This window comes from Rhinichthys klamathensis, unplaced genomic scaffold (assembly GCF_029890125.1).
Source record: "Rhinichthys klamathensis goyatoka isolate OS25496 unplaced genomic scaffold, OSU_Roscu_1.1 h1tg000360l_1, whole genome shotgun sequence".
In the NCBI taxonomy this organism is placed as follows: Eukaryota; Metazoa; Chordata; class Actinopteri; order Cypriniformes; family Leuciscidae; genus Rhinichthys; species Rhinichthys klamathensis.
In genome coordinates, this window is record NW_026606869.1 from 19,669 (window position 1) to 43,589 (window position 23,921).

Below are 23,921 nucleotides of genomic sequence, written 5' to 3' on the forward strand. Positions count from 1 at the left end.
ACTTAACAATCATTAATATCATAATAATAGACAATGTGTAAATAAATAGCTTGAATCTTTGAAGTTCTTTATCCTGCATGTAGTTTGCCTTCAATTGTATCAAGTGTTTTACTGTATACAGCAATGTACAACAACAAAAAATACAGAATAATCGTTTTAGGAGTTTAAAATAAACAGTATAAAATAATTCAGTAGTGTATTCTTGAATGATTAATTGTGTGGATGAATAAATGTTCCCATCTTTCAGCACTAAAACACATCTCAATTCTCAGTAAAAAATACCAGATGAGTTTTGAATTATTTACCTGACTTCCGTCAGCTGCTCTTTCAACTCTAGTATTGCTGTTAAAAGAAAGATTGAAACATCCAGTAAGACACAAAACATTATATTCAGTTACTTATTACACTCACCTAAAAGATTATTAGGAACACCATATAATACTGTGTTTGACCCCCTTTCACCTTCAGAACTGCCTTAATTCTAGGTGGCATTGATTCAACAAGGTGCTGAAAGCATTCTTTAGAAATGTTGGCCCATATTGATAGGATAGCATCTTGCAGTTGATGGAGATTTGTGGGATGTACATCCAGGGCACGAAGCTCCCGTTCCACCACATCCCAAAGATGCGCTATTGGGTTGAGATCTGGTGACTGTGGGGGCCATTTTAGTACAGTGAACTCATTGTCATGTTCAAGAAACCAATTTGAAATGATTCGAGCTTTGTGACATGGTGCATTATCCTGCTGGAAGTAGCCATCGGAGGATGGGTACATGGTGGCCATAAAGGGATGAACATGGTCAGAAACAATGCTCAGGTAGCCATGGCATTTAAACGATGCCCAATTGGCACTAAGGGGCCTAAAGTATGCCAAGAAAACATCCCCCACACCACCACCACCAGCCTGCACAGTGGTAACAAGGCATGATGGATCCATGTTCTCATTCTGTTTACGCCAAATTCTGACTCTACCATCTGAATGTCTCAACAGAAATCGAGACTCATCAGACCAGGCAACATTTTTCCAGTCTTCAACTGTCCAATTTTGGTGAGCTCTTGCAAATTGTAGCCTCTTTTTCCTATTTGTAGTGGAGATGAGTGGTACCCGGTGGGGTCTTCTGCTGTTGTAGCCCATCCGCCTCAAGGTTGTGCGTGTTGTGGCTTCACAAATGCTTTGCTGCATACCTCGGTTGTAACGAGTGGTTATTTCAGTCAAAGTTGCTCTTCTATCAGCTTGAATCAGTCGGCCCATTCTCCTCTGACCTCTAGCATCAACAAGGCATTTTCGCCCACAGGACTGCCGCATACTGGATGTTTTTCCCTTTTCACACCATTCTTTGTAAACCCTAGAAATGGTTGTGTGTGAAAATCCCAGTAACTGAGCAGATTGTGAAATACTCAGACCGGCCCGTCTGGCACCAACAACCATGCCACGCTCAAAATTGCTTAAATCACCTTTCTTTCCCATTCTGACATTCAGTTTGGAGTTCAGGAGATTGTCTTGACCAGGACCACACCCCTAAATGCATTGAAGCAACTGCCATGTGATTGGTTGATTAGATAATTGCATTAATGAGAAATTGAACAGGTGTTCCTAATAATCCTTTAGGTGAGTGTACGTGCATATGATAAATCACACACCAGTCTGTGGGGAAAAAAAGAACATTTAAATGCCACATCTGCTAACATAAGATTGCCCTTCAAAGCAACTAAAAACAAACACTACCTCTCCTTAACCACCAGACTTAGACTTGCTCCAGAAGGAATGACATCATTCTGTTTCATAAGGGTTGTGAATACAATATAATTGTTTCCAGTTTTTCTCTCTCACCCATAATTACAGCAGTAGATTGTAGTTACATGAGCCCCTGTATTGAAGGGTGATTTGTTGTAACTTTTAAAATGTCTTAGGTAAAACTTTTTTACAATCTATGGTTAAAACATGCTTTTTCTTTTCTTTGAGTAGCTCTGATAGTAACACGACGCCCCCTGCTGACATGGAGGAATACTGCAATAAAACATTTTCTCTGAAATAAGACCACAATAATCCCCCAAATACATTCCATATCTTAACAATGTCCCAAACCATACAATCAAAGATTTCAATATATTACGTCATAACTTTTAAATGTCGACAGTTGTCTCATTTGTGACATTTTTATGTCTTATAAGAGAAACATTTGAGTCAAACAAGTTTACTGAGAAAAAGTTTTGAGATAATTTAATTATGTTTCCTCTGAGCAATTACATTTTCCTTGTTGGAGGAATTGATTAGATACAAATGATGTAGAAATAGAGATCTGATTTATTACAAATCATGGCTTCACTGTTTGTGTGAGGTCGGGCATATTTACGAGGTTTTTTTTTCAGCTGGCATGTGTCCATAGAAATCATTAAAGCTTTCACATGTCAAAGGATTTTATAACAGGTCCTCTGAGGACAAATAGTTTGTGTTTGTGTGTGTGGGGACTGGGGAGTGTGTTTAACAGACGTAAGTGAAAACAGGCTGGCAGTCCGCTGGAGGTCAGTTAAAGCTGTGGAAGAGATAGACATCTTCAGTCAATTACACATGCTTTTGTATAGCATTTGATCAATATACCATGTTTGTGCAGTCATCAACTGCAGGAAACACATTTGTGAGATTGTGTGCATTTGCTTTTATTTTTCCCCTCTCACAGACATTGTGTTGTAGCACTGACCGAATCAGTTTCAGAATGAGAGTTTGAAACTCTAAAACTGTCCATGGGCCACCAATCTATTTAAAACAACACTATGTAACGGGAATGTTGATTAATAATATTTTCTTTTCAAAACAATCCCCCAATACACTTTGGTAATATGTTAGAATTTACAGTACACATAAATGAATAGGCAAAAGTACCTGGATGACCTACTTCTTCTACTACACTTTACTATCCCATAAGGCCACTGGAGAGGATTTATGAATGGCAGTAAAGCTGGTAGGTCAGATGATAATGACAACATGGCGAATGCAGTACGTCCAGATTACATTCTACTACTACACACATTCATTCATACTATATAGAACAAATACTTTTAGCGCTAGTGGAGTAATTACTTGTTCAAAATAAGTACCTAGCCTACTCAAGAGAGTATGTGATTTTGGACGCAGCCCAAGTTCGCCACAAATGACACTATACACTATGCACTTACAGTTTATTTTATCATCCAGCAACAGAGTCTAATTGTATTCCGCTACGTAATTAAAGCTGTGACAGTTTAGTGCATGAAGGGTCCAACATTCCACACTTCCTCTGCGTCCGAAAGCGCATACTGTACAGGCCAGGGGTGTCCAAACTCGGTCCTGGAGTTTGGACACCTATGGCCTCAACACCCCTGTCTGGAAGTTTCTAGTATGCCTAGTAAGAGCTTGATGAGCTGGTTCAGGTGTGTTTAATTGGAGTAGCTCTGCAGGATCAGTGGCCCTCCAGGAGCAGGATTAGACACCCCTTGGACAGAGGTTCAACATTTGGTTTGAAACATCAACGTTCTCATTGCATGTGACCTACAGCATCAGTTGTGCAGCTTCACTTCCATTCACAAATCCTCTCCCATGGCCCCATGGGATAATAAAGTGTCCATCAAAATGCACACTTCTGAATCTGGCCGGAAGTATTTGTTCATCAGGTACTTTTCACTTATACTGTTTTATGAATACTATGAATTCGGACATACTACTTAAAGGAGAACTCCGGCGCAAAATTAACCTTTGGTCTAATTACACATTGTTACCTAGTCAACCGTTATCTGAGATTTGTTTTCATGATTATCGAATGTAAATAGTTTTATCTCTAAAAACAGTTTAGCCTATAAAGCTAGTATAACGCTAGTATATTGGGCATAGATCAATGACAAATAAAAATCGCTTGTTAATACCACTAACAAGGCTCAAAATAGCCCCACACTAACACGGTAGCATAATGAGGGTCCCTACCTTCAAACCGAAGCATTGAGAACTTTGTAAGTGTACAGACAGTTTAATAAGAAGATATTTTATACATACAGTCAACTTCGCGTATACAGGCAGAAGCCATCTTTGAAAAACAGTCTCTACCAGTCGATCTACGAACGCCGATCCAAGCCTGCTGTTCGCGCTCACCTTATCACAACTTATAGCTCGTTCACATCTCACCAGCGCACTTGGATCGGCGTTCGTAGATCAACTGGTAGAGACTCTTTTTCAAAGATGGCTTCTGCCTGTAAACGCGAAGTTGACTGTATTTATAAAATATCTTCTTATTAAACTGTCTGGACACTGACAAAGTTCTCAATGCTTCGGTTTGCATGTAAGGACCCTCATTATGCTACCGTGTTAGTGTGGGGCTATTTTGAGCCTTGTTAGTGGTATAAACAAGCGATTTTTATTTGTCATTGATCTATGCCCAATATACTAGCGTTATACTAGCTTTATAGGCTAAACTGTTTTTAGAGATAAAACTATTTACATTCGATAATCATGAAAACAAATCTCAAATAACGGTTGACTAGGTAACAATGTGTAATTAGACCAAAGGTTCATTTTGCGCCGGAGTTCTCCTTTAACTCACATTACTACTATACTACTATAAGTAGGCAAATTCGGACGCAGCATTCGCATAATTTTAGTTTAATATTCAGTCCGCACACAATAATTGCACTATTTATACTACAAAATGGCATAGACAGCGGTGTCTAATCCTGCTCCTGGAGGGCCACTGTCCTGCAGAGTTTAGCTCCAACTTCGATTAAACATGAACTAACTAGCTTTTCCAGCAGCACTGGACTGTTATAGCAGCACTCTTGAAAATGTTTTAAATGATCAGTTGTGCAGAACTCCACAGTTCAGTTCAGAACATCTACCCGTCATACACAAACAATCCTGGTCATTATTGTGAACAAGCAGCCTCACTGGACATGTTTATGAGAACAAAACCTTAAATTAAAAAAAACAGTCCTTTTCTTGCCTTCATAAAACTGGTCTGTGTTTAATTGAAGTGCAACAGTCCATAGAGACTGAGAACAGCCCTCTCCATAGCAACAAAAGCCAGAATCATGGGATTTTCCCACTAATTCAATGAGGGCCATTCACTCAACCTGGATGACAGACACAGATACAAAATGGTGTGTATAAAGTTACCAAGAATAAAGGCATTCGCCATGAGTAAGTGTTTTCCCACAGAAATGTGGAGGGGACCTTCTGAGGTTTTGTGTGTCTCGCACGGCACATAAAGAGCTCATGCAGCGTCCTGAGCGATGAAGTAAGTCCTTTGGCAAGGCCATTAGTAATTGAAAACAGTTCTTGTTCTGTGTTGTGTTTGACGAACACACATTTGTACACACTCTTGACTCATTTGTAAATGTACTGTTTATATACAGTAGGGTTAGGTTTAGTGGTGTAGAGAATGGAAAAATACCTAAAATTAAAAAAAAATCATCAAAAGAGACTTCTTTCAAAAACTTCCAGACCCCAAACTTCTCAACAACAGTAGTATCTTTAAAATAAAAACACACATTGATGTCTGTAGGCTAAATGTTGTTGAAAATTTCTTTTTAATTTATTTGTCACAGACATAACAGTTTCCTCAAGACAATGTGACACGACAGGAAAGAACACAAGAAACACAGCTTAGCACAGCAGCAAAGCTCTCACACAGATCGTATGCTTCCTACAGTACAGTATATGCCACTGTTAATGTAACACGGGAAACTCATAGTATAGGGAACACAAGAGAACGTTTTAACTTGTTAATGCCCTAGATATATCCAGAGATTAAACTAAATAGAAATCTCTAGCAATAATAGGAATAGTGAGTAATAGTTTCAACATTAAGTTAGTAATGTGTAATGTAGGTAGTAATGTGGGTCGCTCTATCAATATGCTGACTACTCTCAATTGTTGTATAATATGTTTCACAAATTTAAAACAACAGCCACTTTAGACATTTCACACCATTTACACACACATATATGGGACATGTAGAGACCTGAACAAAGAAGACATTTAGATATACCTTAGACATAATTATAAAAACAGCAGTACTGATAAAATAACATTTTCTGAAAGCTGCAGGTAAATGTATGTAATTTGTGCGAGAAAAAACGTTGTTTTTTAACACAATACAATCTTATATAGAATAGAATATATATTCTCTTCTCTGTGCGTATTTCTAACCTGTAAGAGCACAACTCATAATTGCTCTATTAATTCAGTTTTACATTTCCCTTGTCATTAATTATCATTAATTAGCCTTTTCCTTTTTGATGTCCAGCATGTACCATCTACTCATTAGAAGCAGAAGCATCCCATCTGTTTTGATTGCTCACCACCACTGTTTCTTTGTAATGGAAGTCAATCCATAATGCCACTGATATCTCCCTTTTCATCCGAAAACACAAGTATGGCTTTTTAAATAACTAGGTCTAAGGCACACAGTAGCTCCTCCCCCTGTAACAAGTGCTGCCGTCCAGTCACAGGCACATTTACCTCACAGTCGTAACGGGTAAGCTGGGGGAGGGGCATAGTTATGGCTCCGCCCTCTGACGATCTGCTCAACAATCTACTCGCAACATCTGAGAAAAAAAAGACAGATAGAGAAAGAGCAATAATACATGAAAAACAGCTGGTCTCAATGCAATGATTTCACACACTGACATGTTGTCTCCATGGTGACATACCAGATGGCAGCAACAGTATGGTGGCATGTCGAATCCCTTCTGATGATGAAGCATCTGATTTTCTGGCCTTTTTCTCTGGAAAATCAGTCACCAACTGCAACACAGACCCCTGGGAGAAAACACACATCAACAGTCACTCTAAACTCTTTTTTATTTTTATATAAATAAAAATAACCATAAATTATAGATACGTCTGAAAGTGTGAGGTTTATTGCTAAAATTTTGCTATAATCCCCAGCTGACTGCACATTATAAAAATGTATTTTTTATAACATTATTAATAATAATTTTTGACAATTCCAGGATGTGATTGACCACTCAGAATCAAGTATTCCAGAGAGATATGCAATAATACACATTAAGGCTCTCAACATACCAGTCTTATTGCTTCAGACAGAGGTATGGTCTCAAGTTTCCTCTTGAGCAGCTTTGGGTTGGTCTGACATTTAGAAGAAATATCACTGTCTTGAATAATTTCTCTAGAGAGTTACAGAAGGAGACAGGAAGAGAGAAAGAACGGCAACAAAAAATAGTTTATCTGCAGTTTATTTGCAGCACAGATCTGATCAACAAAGCATGTCTCTCTGAGGATGCGGTCTCACCTGCTGCTGTCCTGCTCTGTGGTTCTAGTGTCCTGCTGAACGGTGTCACAGGACATCAAGTCTGTAGGGGCTGCTGGGAGAGCAGGGGCAGTTTGCGTGCTGCTGGAGGGGGTCAGTTCAAGCGCTGAACCTGGGCTGGAACACATCGACTCGGCTGGAGAAACAGTCCGCAGCTGGAAATCATCATCCATGGGAATGTATGGAGCTAACATCTCCAGATCCAAACCAACTCCCTATAATAATCATAACCATCAGCACATTAAAACACATACCCCCGGTTTCCCAGACAAGGCCAAAATGCATGTTTGAGCTGTTTTAACTGAAAGCAACTTGCACTGGCGTATCTTAAAATATGTCAGTGCCATTGTTTTGTCTCAAGATGCACACCAGTAATGTTGTTTTCTAAGGCACGTTTATAAAAGATACTTAAATGCCCTGATTGAACTAAGGCCTAATCCTGGCTTGCACTAATGGTGCACTACATTTTTTATGTTGTGTTGCTTGATATGGCCGTCGTCTTGGACTTGTATTGACATCTGTGTGGATGCAGTACACAATCAACAAATCTACTGTACCTGTGTAATAAAGGGTGTCTTGGACTCCATATCCATGGAAAATAGTTTCTCCACGTGATCCGGTTTTAGCTGGTCACTAAATTCTGAATCCACGTGGAGATCAACCTGAACATAAACAAACAACGAATTCATGTCACATGTCACAAATATATATTTTTCTTGAAGAGTAAACTAGAAAAAGACATATAAAGGACTAAAAGTGTGAAAGGTATGAGAGGTACTGTAAAACGGTGACTAGACTCCACCTGGGATCTGGAAGAAGCCGAAGATTGTGGGAAGGGGAAGTCATCAGGTTGTAGGTGGGCTGTGGAGGCATCATCCTCATTTAGGGAGGAACAGGGATGAGAGAGGGGTGAGAGGGGTAGCAGTACACTTGAACAGGGCAACATCACATCGTTGTAGAGAGGAATTTCTGTCAGCACAGAGATCGCCGAGTCTGCAAGAAATTAACATAAGGACTTTAAAAAAAACATACTCTCTGTAAATAAATGGTCAAAATATAAATAGAATTCATGATTAAATATAAATGTTTAGTTATTTTTTCATGGACTGGTTAATAGGATTATATGGCAAGAGTCAAACAATGTCATATATAAGGATGACAAATAGTTTTTTCTCTAGATGTCCAACATCATGGATGCGGCCAGCTTTATTAATGATGAAGTTTTGTGAGGTAACAGCAATGCAGCATATGATTGTTGGAATTAAATTATTGCATACTGCAGGACATATACTTGAAGTAAAAAAGTAGCAGATTATTTGCTACGGATTATACAATATATACTGCACAATATGCTAGTATTCCATTCAAACATAGCCAATATGATGCTATTAGATCTACAGTATCACAACTGTAGACCAGAGATCACAACATCAACCAAATGAAAGGTACACAGAATTTACTGCAGAGTAAAATTGTGTGAATAACCATGAAACTTCTAGAATGGACAGTCTCATGTCAGAACAACTAAAACATTTGATTTAGATGAGCCAGTATCTGTTTCCATCCACTTATTTTTATGCAAATTTTGGGATATCGCCTCAAAAACGCTGGATGGAAAGGTAAAGAAGCGCATAAATAAAAATAAATAAAAAAGTATGCTAATTTTTTTATATAAGATAAGAAGATATGCGCATAAACTCCAATGGAAACACACTTATCAAATAAATTCCTCAATAAAACAAAAAAACTCGTGACTTTGCCTCAACAGAGGATGTCATTGGATAACTGGACTGTCATCAAAATGATTTGGTAAAATTTCCTCCTAGAACTGTCTCACACAACTGCATTCCCAAACACCAGGAATCTGCCTCTGGAAACGGTGCTTTATTCATATAAGTTTTATGCAATATTCAAATTTTTCACATAACAGCTTTGGATGGAAACATAGCTAGTGTAGAGTTCAGACCTGTGGTAGTGAAATCCAGTGTGAGGACAGGGTCTACAGTCAGTGCCGCTGGCTCCCCCTTCAGGCTGTCATTTAACTCCTCTTCCACAGACTCCTCTTCCTTTTCATCCCTCTGTTTTCCCTCCTCTTTCAACTCAGCCATGGTCACATCAGCCCCAAGGAACTCCTCCTGGTGTTCTTCCTGTTCTCGCTTTATTGTTGTGCTGTTGGTTTGCTGAAGGGACAGGATTTGTTTGGGCTGTTCAATGCCACTGCAAAGGATGAACAGATAAAAAATAATGTCACTCATACAAACACAAGCACATATTGCACGTACTAAATGCACGTATTCAGGCAGCCAGATACACATTTAAACAGACACACATTTAAATGCACACTAAGACAAGTGTGTGAAGTCCCACCTGAGGATGTAGTTGACGCAGACCACACACTGTGGCTGGGAGTTTTTACTGTTATAGATCACAGTGGCCTGAGTCTCTGCCCAAACAAATCCTCCTGCTTTAGCCAGCAGCCGGTACTGTCCGGTACACACTTGTCCCTTTACAAACACTGCCGAGAGAGAGACATTTAAAGCATTATGATATATCTTAATTTAGATCTGCATAAGTGAACAGCATTTAAGTGACCATACGCTTGTGGTGTGTTTTGGTCATGTGGCCAGAATCCAGAGCGTGATAGTATTCATACACAGAATGCTGCAACAGATCCACTGGATCAAAACCCAACAGCTCTGTGATCCTGCAAACACACACAAACACACACAGGTTGCATGCCGCTCAGTGACATTTCAGCTTTCACAAGTCACCACTAGATGGCGAAGAAATCCAGGCCATAAATCTGGACCTTCAGTCAACAGACTCTCTCTGCATCAGAAAATGCATACTTCCCTACTAATGTCTCAGTATGTCTTAATACCCAGTGGTCCTGAAATAGTGGGCAAAAAAACCCAGATGACATACTTCACAAGATTCTGATAATAACTTTATTTTTGTTGATATTAGAGCAATGGCCCAAAGGGGCTTGTGCCCTAGTGTGTGAAGTTATTTGAATGCCTTTGAATGCATTTTGAACACTTGCTCCATATATTGAACATACTTGCACAAGTATATGTACAAAACTCAGTACACTTTATAGCTCTCATTGAGCCGAACAGCTTTCACACTGACTGAAAGTTGGCTATTCAGGGTTTTGTGAAAAGCGCATGTGCTAAACTTTTTAATATCCCCTCCTAAAGGATTTATGATTCCTTTCATATACCCGGTTTAAATGTATATTGCCCTAAAGCCACCAGGGCTTTAGACGGGCCCATCTTAAGCCCGTCATTTCTGCTTGCAGCTATATTTTTTATTCTTTCTAGTTAAAAAATAATGACATGATTTACAATTATTATGTTATACAGTCCGTTCCTAAAATCTTTCAAAAGTTTATACATCTGACATTATTATAATAATGCATAGAAAAAGATATTCGGGGTAAGTAAAATTGTTTAATTTTTTTAATTGTTTAAGTCTTTCGTGCTCACTAATTCTGTCAGTGTTACGATCCTTCAGAAATCATTCTAATATGCTTATTTGGTTCTCAAGAAACATTTCTTATTGTTATCAATGTTAAAAAAGTTGTGCTGTTTAAAGGGGTGGTATAATGCCCCTTTTTACAATATGTAAAATAAGTCACTGTTGTCCCCAGAGTGTGTATGTGAAGTTTTAGCTCAAAATACACAACAGATCATTGTTTACAGCATGTTAAAATTGTCCCTTTTTGAGGGTCAGTAAAAACGCGTCGTTTCGTGTGTGTCCCTTTAAATGCAAATGAGCTGCTGCTCCCGACACAGAGGGCGGAGCTTCGAGAGCTTGTGTGTTAGTGTGTGTGTGTGTGTGTGTGTGTGTGTGTGTGTGTGTGTGTGTGTGTGTGTGTGTGTGTGTGTGTGTGTGTGTGTGTGTTAGAAACTCAGATTACCTCACGCAGACATGCACTGAAATGTCAGAAACCGTTCTGGCTTTCATGTTTAAACTGGAGTCGGACAATGGAGAGACTGAAGAAGAAGTGACAACATGTAGAATGCAACCGTACGTTTCTGAATGGTTAGTTGATGATTTTATGTTCCTGATGTGGAGTTAACTATCTTCAATTAGCATATTCTGTCATGATAATTTATAAAATCGCTTGTGTGGAAACTGTTGTAAGATGCCTACAGAGTGACATGCTATTGCATTTGTGTTGCGTACTGTATTGCATGTGAAAAGACGGATGCGACAGCTTGAGCAGACTCACAAATGTGCTCGACTACAACTCTTCGCCTTCTCAACATGGACTGCGTGTTCCCAGGGGGCGGGGTTTATGTCAATTTTAGGGTTTGTGATGTCACTAACCCGGGAGGAATGTCGTGTAGTCCCTACCAGCTGTTTGTTACAGTCCTTAAAAACGATTTCTGTAAAAGCAAATATCTTCCTTTGCTTTGAACTTTGAGCGTTACTTTGCAGATGTTGTTTATGCTCAAACAGCTACATTACACACTAACTAAAGTTAGAAAAGTGAAATCATAATCAACCTCCCTTTTAATATTTTGTGGAAACCATTTTTTACCTGATTCCCTGATAAATAAAAAGTTTAAAAGAATTTATTTGAAATAAAAAAAAGTTAGAAAACCCCAAATCTATGCAATGAACTTCGGTCATTTTAAGTATGACTTAAGTGCCCAAAAGTTTACCCTATAATAAATGATGCTCAGATGTTAGAGTCAGATGTTGCTTCTGTCAGCACAAAAGCATTTCGTTTTGTGCTGAGCAGGGCAGGTGTGTTATTGTACAACACTCAGAGGAGCTGAGACTTTACCTCTCATCGCAGTAGGTGAAGCGCATATCTAAAGTGTGGCGGCTGAGGAATGTTCTAGAATCCAGAGGAGCCTCAATGTTTGCCGGGTGGGGAATAGACTCACAGATGAGCACCAGGTACGTTGAACACGCATTTTTTTCCTTCACGACACCATCTGCTGTGTGGATATGGCCCGAACACCGCAGCACCTGTCAGAGAGAGAGGCTGATAGGGATAAATATGTATCCAGATTCATTGTATAGATGCTTTCAGAGTAACCCTGCTGTCACAGGGTCAAAAGTGAAGCACAAGTAGGGGGTAGTACCTTCCAGGAGGCAGATTTGACATTGACAGTACGCCCTCTGTTGGTCAGTGTACATTTCATCCTCAATAGAAAACTTCTATCTGTGGGAAACTCCTTTGCTTTCTTACCCAGACCTGAAGGGGGGAAAGGGAGAGAGATGCGTGAAAGTGATCACTATTGTGATTGAGAGAGAGAGAGAGAGAGAGAGAGAGAGAGAGAGAGAGAGAGAGAGAGAGAGAGAGAGAGAGAGAGAGAGAGAGAGAGAGAGAGAGACAGAGAGAGACAGAGAGAGAGACAGAGAGAGAGAGACAGACAGACAGAGTATTACCATTTCTGTGTGCCAGCATTTCTCTGAGCTCCTCGTGATCACATGGATGAGTAAAGTCAAACACACTGTGTCCAGTAAGGTCAATCTACAGGGGTAAGAAATGGTTTAGTACACACAATTCATTATTCATTATTCACGTTTCTAAGGCCTGGCTACACATTCATAGCCCCATTAGAGATTCAGTTTAACATCAGACAGTATGATCTTACAATGAAAGGTGGATTATGACATTTTATAGTTGATAACAAATACTAGAATAATAACCAATCTATTATGCATTAATTTCTTTATTAAGCATCTACACATTAAATTGTTTAATAGTGACAGTAGAGACATTAACTACGTTTAAAAGATTTCTAAATAAATGCTTTTCTCTGAACTCTCTATTCATCAAAGAATCCTGAAAAAAAATGATCCATTTTTAATTAATGAAGCCTTGGTAAGCATAAGAGACTTCTTTTAAAAGCATTAAAAATCGTTTTAATTTTTTATCTTATTTTGAAAATAGAAGTGCGTAATTTTTGCACCACTAGCAGCATCAAATGTAACCGCAATTAGTTTGTTTAAATGAAAAATATAAATTTTGCAATTCTGTTTTGTCCCACTAATAGTGCACACACTTCACCTTTAAGCAAGTATCAAACTGAATCAAATAATTACCACATTTCAGATTTTGTAATGTCACTCGTTAACATTCATTAACATTCATAACAAAATCTAATTGCCAGTTCATATTTTGAAACTAGAAAAAAAAAACTTCTAATGTGAGTCACACGTGCAAGTGAAAACAAGCCAAGATGTTGAAATCCCTTAAAATCACCTGAGGTAGGCCTAGACACTTGCTGACATTCTCTGACAGGTAGACGATGTCACCATCAGCAGAAAGAACCATGAGAAACCCATCCAGAGCTTTCAGATATGAACTGTTCCACTGAGAGCCCAATTCAGTCTCCACATCCAGTATATCTAAAGAGAGACAGAGATGAACGCATGCAGACGAATTCACTGCATGATCTCACCGAACATTTGTCCTCTCTCACCTGTGTTCAGTAGCTTACGCAGGCGCAGGTAACTGAGTGCGAGTCTCATGACTGATGCTTTATCCAGGTTAGAGGTGATGCTGTGGGGGAAGGGTAGTTCTCTGGCCAGTTCATAAAACACCTCCGATTCTTTTCCTCTCCGACAACGTGCTGCATCTCGGGATTTCTCCTTCCTTCGCTCTGAGCTCACCCTATCACAAACACAAACATACGTATAAATCATATCAGAGGGGCATGTGCTGTCAATGCCTTCCCCTGTGTGCTGTCAAACTGTCAAAAACATACATCATATATATTTAAAATACACGCATAGGTTTCATTGCATATACACCAGCTGCAAACATTAAGCAAAAGTGCATTCGGGCATGCAAAATTACTAAGGGTGCTGCAACAAATGTCGACTACAGGATATGATGTCACACTAACAAATAAAAAATAAATATACGTAGCTGAATTGTGTAGTGTTGTGTAATTTTGTGTATTGTGTGGGGTCAGGCATGGCAGTTCATCTGAACTGAGGACAGTTGTTTTATTAACAGACTCTATGGAGACATGGCAGGTAAAACCTATTTCACTCACACTCTCAAAAACACACACACACACACACACACACACACACGCACAAAGATCCTACTGTACAGTTACTGACATCATTATGTTTGCCATGAGCTGTCCTCGGGGCAAATATGGAAAACCCAGAGCTAATAAAACATCCGTGGACAAGACTATTCAGAGATGTCAACAGTGTTTAATTAGTTTTCATTGATTTATATTTCCTCTTGTCTCTCTCTCAAAATTTAATTCATGAGAAACCTTAGTATTAATTGTTAAAGCAGTCAACATTACACATTTATGTATGTTTAAGTTGGTAAAGTTAATATGTTTTTCGGCATTTGTCAAGAGGGAATGTTACATTCAGTTTGGTGCCAACTTCACATGCTTGCAGGTAGGATAATAATCTCTTTGTCTGGGTCCTGGGTTGGATTAACTAGGATACACTGTAGGGGGAGTGGAATAAGATGTGTCAGTGGGCACAATTTTGCCTTGTGCTTATATCCATCATTTATAGTTGGCTGTGACGGAGAGGTGAACGGTTCTAAAACCGTTTCTGTGGTCAATTTTCTACATGGCAAGTAATATGTTTCTGTCACTAAAATGTTTATAATTATCTAGATCTAATGATTTTCTGCAGGTAAATCGTTACGCCTGTAGGTGGCGACAAGTGACCGAGTTTTAGTTAATGAGTGAGTCACTGACTCATTCCTTCAACCATTCCTTCCTCCATTCATAATGGACACAAGTGACTGGCTATTAATGATGTGAATATGGAATAAAAAAACTCGCTGGATTTATCGATCAAGAATTTTACATTTTATATTACAAATGATTTCCTTAAAAAAACACTTTCCTTGTTACAGATACTTTCTTCTAGTTTCAGTAGCAGATATTCTGCAAAACAACTCTTAATTTAAGGACACAAATGTGAAGATAGATATTGCTCTGTCTGCGCGTGTGTGTGTGTGTGTGTGTGTGTGTGCGTGCGTGCGTGCGTGCGTGTGTGTGTGTGCGTGCGCTTCAGGTATACCCTACCTACACTATGTGGAACCAAATTTCCCAAACAAAGATGGCAATATCCGAAATCCTTGTCGGGACATGTTTTGGTCCCCATGAGAAAAACAGCGTATAAATCATAAGTGTTTTGAAAGTGTAAGAAATGCAGGGGATGTAGAGGAAGGAATATACAGTTTATACAGTACATCATTCATTATGTCTAATAATGTATAATCAAATCATTATGTCTAGAATGTCCCCATAAATAATGAAAACCTGTGCATGTGTGTTATTTTCTGTCTTTCTCTTGGGCCCCTCATGAGACAAGATATGAATAAATTAAAGGATGTAACATGCACACAAACATACACTCTTGACCTCACTTTGAGGTCTCTATACTGATACAGTGCAGTTAGCGTCTGGATGCTGGCCAGCCAATCGCCTTAAAAGCGAATGCTATAGAAACCACCAAGTCATCTCGCCCCTCTTCCTGTCTGTTTCTCTGAATCACTCCACCTGTTTGAGCATTATCTGCACATGCTGTTTCAGATACAACAGAACAGTGAAGAAAAAAAAAGGACATTAGTGATGTACCAACACACGCACACAAGCTTTCAGTCGCCCCACTGGCCATTTCCCATTCAATATGTAATTTAAAAATATACAATGAAGCAAATAGGGATTCGTGAGGGCTTATTATGTGTATGTACTTGAGATGGACATGTTTAGCACAAAAGAAGTACACAATTGAAGGTACATTTCTATCATTAGCATATCTAAGTAACCTTCACACCACAATGACCTTGACTACACGGTAGCCATGCCTCATAGCAACATTATATGGAAGGTCCTGGTTTAGGACCCTCCATATAATGTTCCTGGTCGAGAGGTTTTTTAAATCAGATTATATCAGAATGTTGATCCCAACAATGGATGGAAACAATATAAAAGAACGTGTAAGAGGTGGTGAACAAGGAGCAAGAGGATGAGGACGAGAAAGAGCAAGGTGTGCACACTAGAGGGTTTTTCCCTTTGCCTAGCAAGAGATGACATTGCCTGTGATGTGGACAGTCATTTTCACAGTATGCAAGTGCTAAATATACATACAGTCAATAGGCCTACAATATTCAGTACAAGACTACTTGCAGTGCATACAGTATACAATTTATTCACTTTTATTCAGTTGTGATTACTATTCTTTTTTAGGTAATTGCAAAATTTGTTTACTTTGTTACACTTTATTCTGTAACTGCATGCTTTGGATTCTGTGTTCTCTATTTTTTTTTTATGTAGGCCTAGTGTCTAATGAATGATCTGTATTGTTTATAATATTGACACTCTGTGTGTATGACCTGAAAACATTATTTGATTTTGAGCAGAGATAAAATGGTTTAAGGCAACTGTTTTATTTTGCCAGAAGAGTCAGAGATTCTCTGAATGTAGTTTGAAGATTTGGTTTTATGTTTAAGGTTTTGAGAAAGTGAGTGATGGTTTCGAGAAATGTGTTTTAGCAATTCAGAAAAAAACGTTTTTTTTAACATTTAGATTACCATCTAACACTCACTTTAAAACACTAATTTAATAACTAATTTAATAAACTTAAAGGGGACCTATTATGCCCCGTTTTACAAGTCTCAGGTGTCTGCGAAGTTTCAGCTCAAAATACCCGACAGATCATTTATTATTCCATGTTGTAAATGCCCATTTTTGAGTGGAAGGAAAAACATGCTGTTTTCATGCATATATCTTTAAATGCAAATGAGCTGCTGCTCCCCACCCCGCTTTCCAGAAGAGGGCGGATCCTTTACAGTTCGTGCCTCGGATACTCAAAATGAATATCCATTTTATAATGTACACTATAATGTGGTTATGCAATAAAAACAGCTGATTTTAGTTTTTAGGGTTTTATTTTTTATTCAGACAAAATTAAGAAATTTTTATTTTGACCATTTATTGGTTATCACGAAAGATTGTAAACTTACTGTATATTTAAGATCAGTGCAACCCTACTTAGTGTTCATCATTGAAACACTAAGTAGCCTTTCACCACTTACCAACACTAAAACCACAACAACTGTGGACACCTTTTTCATAATCTGTCGAGATCTTTGACTTAAATCCTGAAAGGTTCTGCCTACAGATCAAAATTTCAGTCTCATTAATATACTGTCGAACTTATTGCATAGATCTGTAGGAGGTAACAAGTTACAATACAGTTGTTCTGTACAAAGTCACAGATACAAAGTCTCACAACCGCACAGTGGAAAAACATTATAACATCAAAGAGCACCATTTAGTATAATCGACGAGTGAACGAAAAAGTTCCACAAGGGATCTTACACAATCTTTCAAGTTATAATACAATAAGGTTCAAATAGTTAACGTTAGTTAATAGTTAAAGGTACAATATGTAGGATTTTTGCAGTAAAATATCCAAAAACCACTAGGCCAATGTTACATATTTTGTTTAGTTGATTACTTGCAATATCCCCAATGTTTCCAACTATTTCTAAATCGTGAGAAAATTGCGATTTTAACCAAGGAAACGGGACGTGTGAGCAGGGGTGAGGAGTCGCCAGTCAATGGCGTCATATCCGCGTTACCCTCTGTTTCCGCTCGTACTGCATAGTAACCATGGCGACAGACGTGGACAACTGGGTTATGCTTAGCAGGACGCTCACGCTGTTGTTGTTTTGTTCAAACATTTAGGTCCATGGCAAGCAGACTTTGAGATGAAAAGAGAATACTAGAACGAAGATCAAAATCTAAAAGATCAGCACTTGCGTGTAGTTCGGTAGAATGAAATGTCCTTATTTCTTTATATCCGCGGGACTCGCGTGTGGAGCTGGTATACGTCTCTCATTAGCAATCACTGTATTCACTCATCCATAAAAGATCCATCAGCTTGACGACAAGATCCATAATTCCGTTTGATGCTTTGCGTCATCGATATACGCCTTTGTTATTGTAAGAGATTAGCGACCCCTGGTGGCCAAAAATGACATACTGTACGTTTAATGCATTAGCTGAATTATTTGAACTTGAATGGCTGAAATTAAAATTTTAACAATGTATTAGTATGTAGAAATTAACCAAAATCAATAAATGCTATAAAAGTATTGTATATTGTTAGGTCATGATGCCTTATGCATTAACTGTTATTGAACTGACACTTATTGTAAAGTCTAACCATATGAACAGCTTTGAGCCAGACTGTACTAAAATTGTGTATATCCAATATACCAAAAAAAGGCAGTTATGCTGATACAATATTCTAGAAGTCGTCTCAGATGTGCTGAGCAGACAGACGGAGCCTTTAGCATGATCACAGCCCCCTCTGTGAGACGCTCTATGCCCTCAGCATGTTTTAATAATAATGATCCAATAAGCTTTCCGTCAGTCAACCTGCTCTCTGTTTTCCCTCCCTTTGACCAGTACAAACTGCTTCCTGCAGGGGACTTCATGATTCATTATTTATAACCCACACACATAAGGCACACTTACTATGGTCTAAATATTTCAGCAAGGACAGTGTACACACATTCTTACAGGAAAACATCTCTGCTTAATGCATCTCCACTACATTTGCAACCTTGACCATTAGTATAAACAAGGTTAATGGGTATAACCAGAATTAATGTTTACGCTGTGCTCGATACTCTCTTTCTGAACTTCAAAACAGCACAAGCAGAAACACAGGACATGATATAGGATCATGTCAGCTTTTCAATCGAATCTAGGTTAATGCCATTATCCTGTCGTATAAAGCTTCTTGGCGTCCTGCGGATATGTTACTTATTAGACATTATAACACATCCAGTAAACAAACACTAACATTGCCCTGCATTAACCACAGACCTGTTAATGAAATCTATATTAAAAGAGGGGCAATAATAGAACCCATGACGAGATGTCGAACAAAACATTATTCAAGCAAAGGTCAACATCCTTCATCAGCTATCTGATAAATCAAGTCTCTTCTATTTACAAATTCTGTTTCTAAGAGGACGAATGGCTGGTTTGATGAGTGCAGAAGCAGCCTAACCTTTCTCAGCTTCATTTTACACCCCTGCGAATGACAGCACCGACAGGCCACAAGCTGATAGCACACAGGGGACCTTTACAATAGAGCCAAGAGGAGAGGTGTCAGCTGATCCAGAGCAAAACACAAGCGCTACGACAGAGGGCTTTCGGAGAGCAGAGCAACACCAAAAGATCTCATTTTCATGTGTTTGCATTACATTGTACACACACAGTCATTTCAAATGGAAATACTGCCTTGTGCTACTTAACGTATACACTTGTAATTCAATGTTTAATGTAATTTAAGTATCATAAACAATTATATTAACATATACATTCTAATGTAGTGTAAAGTGCGTTGCATGCCACTACCTAAAAACCAAAACTCACCCAATTGAAAATAGGGTGTAAGAAATATGTTCTTAATTTCAAATGCTGGCTCTTGAATAGATTTAAGCACTTAGCCATGCACTCTTTAATTAAATGGCACTAGGCCGTATCTTTCAGCACTGATTTTAAAGGAAGAGATGATCAATCAAACCCACTATATGTTATGTTCAACGTGTCGTGTTCAGAATTCAGATATCCTTCAGCACTGTGCATGTGCAATAAAACCTATTAGAAATGACAGACAAACCCAAACTCAGATCTCTTTGAGAGGACCAAAATGTGAATCGAGTGAAAAGGATCTCAGTTCTCTAGTCTTGAAAGTAGAATTCTATATATTTTCGGTGTCAATGATGGGAAGTCGGTTCATTTTAAAAATGGATTCAGTCAGCAATTCTTTTACGTCACCGCTTGGTACCTAGTAGTTGCACCCTCAGAAACCATGCCCACGAACCGTTGGCTAAACGTCTGATACATATTGCACACAAAATTGGAAATACTTCAGGATTTTCGAAGTTGTCATCTGGTTGAATTCTACGTATTTCCAGGAGACGTATGTGTTACATTCTTTAACGGTCCGGCTGGTTGTGACGCCAAACCCCCTTATGGAAGAAGCAAGCAGTTACAACTGTGGCAATGAGCGCTTATCAGGATCAACTAAACGTTACATTTTCACGCCCCTACGCATGACGCATCTGGGCGGTCCTTGGCCAATGAAAGCTGCTATGGAGTCCTTGAGTCCTTGCTTGGAGTCCAAGGTCTATGACCTTCTGCCGTCAGTCTGGCTATGCAAGACTAGGGCTGTGTTCGAAATCGCCCTATACCCTCAACTATTCCCTACGTTACTCCACTAATATAGTCCACTTGAATGAAAACGAGTGAGTGATTTCAGTTACTGAGTGCGCCGAAAGGGCTATACCCATTTTTGCATAGTTTTGTGCTTAGCAAACTAGCAGCTCCAGTAGTAATGTATCTTAAACTCTATAATGGAAATTAGCATGTTTAAAACTTAATTAAACAATTTAATAATCAATTAAAAAGTAATTTATACCTGTATGATAATATACCGTAGCCACATTGGACCAGCGGTTTGGAAAATGATTCAGCTGCGGGGTGCCATCTTCTGGTGAGACACGGGAATTCATTTGGCGTGACCGTCAAAGCACATTATAGGTATTCTCTAGTCGTTGAGCGCGTATAGGTAGATGCCACATTTGACCTCTCCAGACACGTTGACAAGACCGCCATCTTGCAACAGTCAGCATGTCATCACTACAGTAAGAATCAATGATGCCGCAACATTGCGCAGCCTCTGGTTGTGATAACCTTTCACAGATGAGAATGTGTTGGTTTGTTTTTATATGTAGGCCTATTAACTCAATATTACATGTTTTTACTATGGTAATTGTAATGTTTTTACTTTTACAATGGTACATTTTTAATGCCGTGTTAGCTGACGCCTTCGTCTTGCTGCATTGTGTTAGTTTACCAAAATCATCTGTGGAAGTCTATTTCATATAAAGATATTCATACGCATCTAACTACGGTTGCAAACACTCAGTCAACTTGCTCTTGAATGTTCTTTGACCGTTCCAATATTACATATAGCGCTAGCGGCCCATTGAAACCGCCGCTAATGAGGAATCTATATATCTATGATTGAGCGTACATCAATTGTGCACTCGTTATTGCAGTGCATTGTGGGATTGAATGAGTGCACTTGATAACACCCACTGGTTTCGGACATCACTACAAATGGCTGTCCACTCAAATAGTGCCCTATTTAAGGGTAGGCTATAATAGGGATGTAGATTTTGTCCCTAGACATCCGCAAAACATGGCCTAAAATGTTCTCGTAAAACATTTTTTATTGTAGGCTAGGCCTATTGCTATTTATTTATGTTTCCCAGTCCAGTTTGTTGAAGCAACGATTCAGGTAAAAAAAAAAAAAAAAAAGTCATTTACAACCTAAAAATAACTATTGACTTATGTGTGTTTAAGAGTCATACAGTCAAGTCATAATTCAAGTACTTTACATTTTATTTAGAACATTAAGCTATTCGACTAAAGTATAAAATTAAAGTAGGCTACTAGTTGGACCATAATCCTATCCGTTCTATTCCCGGTTGTTTTAGCTCACTCATCGCTAACTCGAATCGGACAAGTCGCTTCGGTTAATCTTCACAGAATTCTTGAATCGACATCTGCTCAGTCCGATTCGTGAACGATTCTTGGTTCAGACCATCTTTGTGAACCGGTTCAACAAATCCATTGAAAAAAATGATTAAACGATTCATTCACTACGAACCTCGCGAGCGCAAATCAGTTGTGATTGAGATTCAGTCCACTTTTCTAAAGCAATGCTGTTTTTTCTATAACTTGTTTGAGTTTGTAAGAAAGCAAAAAGCTTGCAAATCCTGCAAATGTGTGAAAAATAGGCTACTCTCGTGACAGTTTCATTCAAGGGGTAACGTTATGAATTATAAATGTTACAACAGGTTATCTGTGGACAATTACTGAAAGAGACTACTGATACCAACCACAAACAAAGGACAAAACAGAATTTAAAATCAACAACATTATTGCCAAAACAACCTCATCTAAACACAGATATTGGTGCTTGCTTACCTTTTTTTTCCAGGTGCGACTGAATCCATAGTCAAACGGGACTCCAACACACACACACCGCTAAATCCCTTGTTCGCTCAAATTATGCCCAGTCCCGAGTGTGCTATACAGTAAGCCCTGCAGGAGTTCCAGTGTTCGGGTGATAAAGTTGAATTAAGTTGAAGTGATGCTTTGCCTTTTCCCCTCCCGCTTTCTCCGCATCTGCCCGACGGTTCGCGTGGGCGCGCAGTCACATGCCTCGGAGTAGTCGGGAGCGCGCTGTAGTGCTCCAGTGAGGATATTTTTGGAACGATCGAGAACCCTCTAATTGCCATTATACGCTCATGTAGAAGCTGCCCCGCGCTCGCTGTTGTTGGACGTGCTTAATACATTAAAGATAATTGGATATTCAGCTTTCATGAGGTCAAGTGTGAGGGTTTCCAAATAGCCCACATCAAGTGCCAATACCCAGAACGACTCTTACAACATTTTGCATAAATTAATAGGAGAACATCAGTTGTGCAGTTTAGTTTACCACCAGGCCTACTGCATTTCATTAATATAGAATCAGATTCAGTCACTTTCTCATTATTTGGCGTTTTGTTCAATCTTTTTGATGGCAGAGGTGCATGGCTAATAGCAAGTGGCCACCATTTCAGTAACAAGAGGTTTTCAAACTCGGGTTCAGGGACCCAGAAGGGTGGCAGAGGGAATGCTAGGGATTCCATGAAAAAGTTTAGAGAAAAACTGATATACCGATATATATAGGCTTTATATAGTAACTATTTTAAGAGATGGTGACATCATATGAATTCATACAATGTGATAGCCTATAAACATAGCCTATACAATTTGTGAATGTAGGCCTATATAATATAAATTGGGTCTTTGTACAAGAAACTATAAAGATGCCTTTCAAATTTTGAGGATGATCATATTTGGGGGGGGGGGGGGGGGGGGGGCATCTAAAAGACTGATGACTTGAGTAACTAGCACTTTCGTTGACACTTTATTTTTTTTGCAATGGAACAGTTTTTGCAATATTGTAACTGACTATCCTTTCATAATTGTATTAATGACATGCATTAACTAAAGGTCCCTTTCTTTTCCCATATTGAAAGAGGCATGTCAACCAACATTTTCCAGCCCCTGAAAATTCTGGAAGGATGTTTTTTCCCTAGATTCCAGCCCTGTGACTACGACGAGACGTGCAGACCAGCATATACCCTTGTGTCTCATCCTTTTCCACTGGAAAAAAACCTCAGAACATTTCTTTGAAACAGGCCTTAACACTTGTGTGGACTCTGATTTCCTCTATAGCAATCATTTAGACTTGACTATTTAAACATCTGCAATTTTTTTAAACACTGTTCTTTTTTAAAACACTGTCTCTTCAGAATATTTAAAGGATATATTATACCTTTCCAAACTGATCTAATGAGTAAACGTATGTTGGTTCGTATGGAAACATAGCCTACCATTTTTAGAAAAAAAGGTCCCCCCCCCCCTAAACTTATACATCAGTGGGGCATGAAAAGATTGTATGAAAATGTATACAAATGAGATGATATGGAATTAACTAATTCACTAAAATGTAAAATAGTTATAAA

At 38.7% G+C, this 23,921-nt stretch overlaps 1 protein-coding gene across 2 annotated transcripts; it reads right to left on the bottom strand.

The window, feature by feature from the left end:
- Window positions 1-6,321: 6,321 nt before the first annotated feature.
- hif1aa (hypoxia inducible factor 1 subunit alpha a) lies at window positions 6,322-22,571 on the bottom strand. 2 transcript variants are annotated; one of them, XM_056233136.1, is made up of 15 exons: window positions 22,333-22,571; window positions 13,744-13,934; window positions 13,524-13,669; window positions 12,704-12,788; window positions 12,397-12,509; window positions 12,093-12,280; window positions 9,892-9,998; window positions 9,662-9,809; window positions 9,261-9,511; window positions 8,097-8,287; window positions 7,852-7,956; window positions 7,277-7,509; window positions 7,051-7,153; window positions 6,675-6,783; window positions 6,322-6,569 (listed from the first exon to the last, which is right to left on the bottom strand). In XM_056233136.1, exons 1-15 carry the CDS (start codon window positions 22,359-22,361, stop codon window positions 6,406-6,408), a joined length of 2,163 nt encoding a protein of 720 aa, XP_056089111.1. In that variant the 5' UTR covers window positions 22,362-22,571; the 3' UTR covers window positions 6,322-6,405. The 2 variants fall into 2 exon arrangements, with proteins under 2 accessions (XP_056089111.1, XP_056089112.1); XM_056233137.1 differs by lacking the exon at window positions 22,333-22,571 and adding an exon at window positions 19,340-19,396.
- Window positions 22,572-23,921: the final 1,350 nt, after the last annotated feature.

Excerpts from the sequence above, each read along its gene's own strand:
- hif1aa (XM_056233136.1), bottom strand. The coding sequence starts at position 22,361 with ATGGATTCAGTCGCACCTGGAAAAAAAAG. Across the intron at positions 13,935-22,332 it reads GTCGCACCTGGAAAAAAAAG|GGTGAGCTCAGAGCGAAGGA; the intron begins GTAAGCAAGCAC and ends TGTTTGTGATAG. Across the intron at positions 12,789-13,523 it reads AGTGTCTAGGCCTACCTCAG|ATTGACCTTACTGGACACAG; the intron begins GTGATTTTAAGG and ends TTACCCCTGTAG.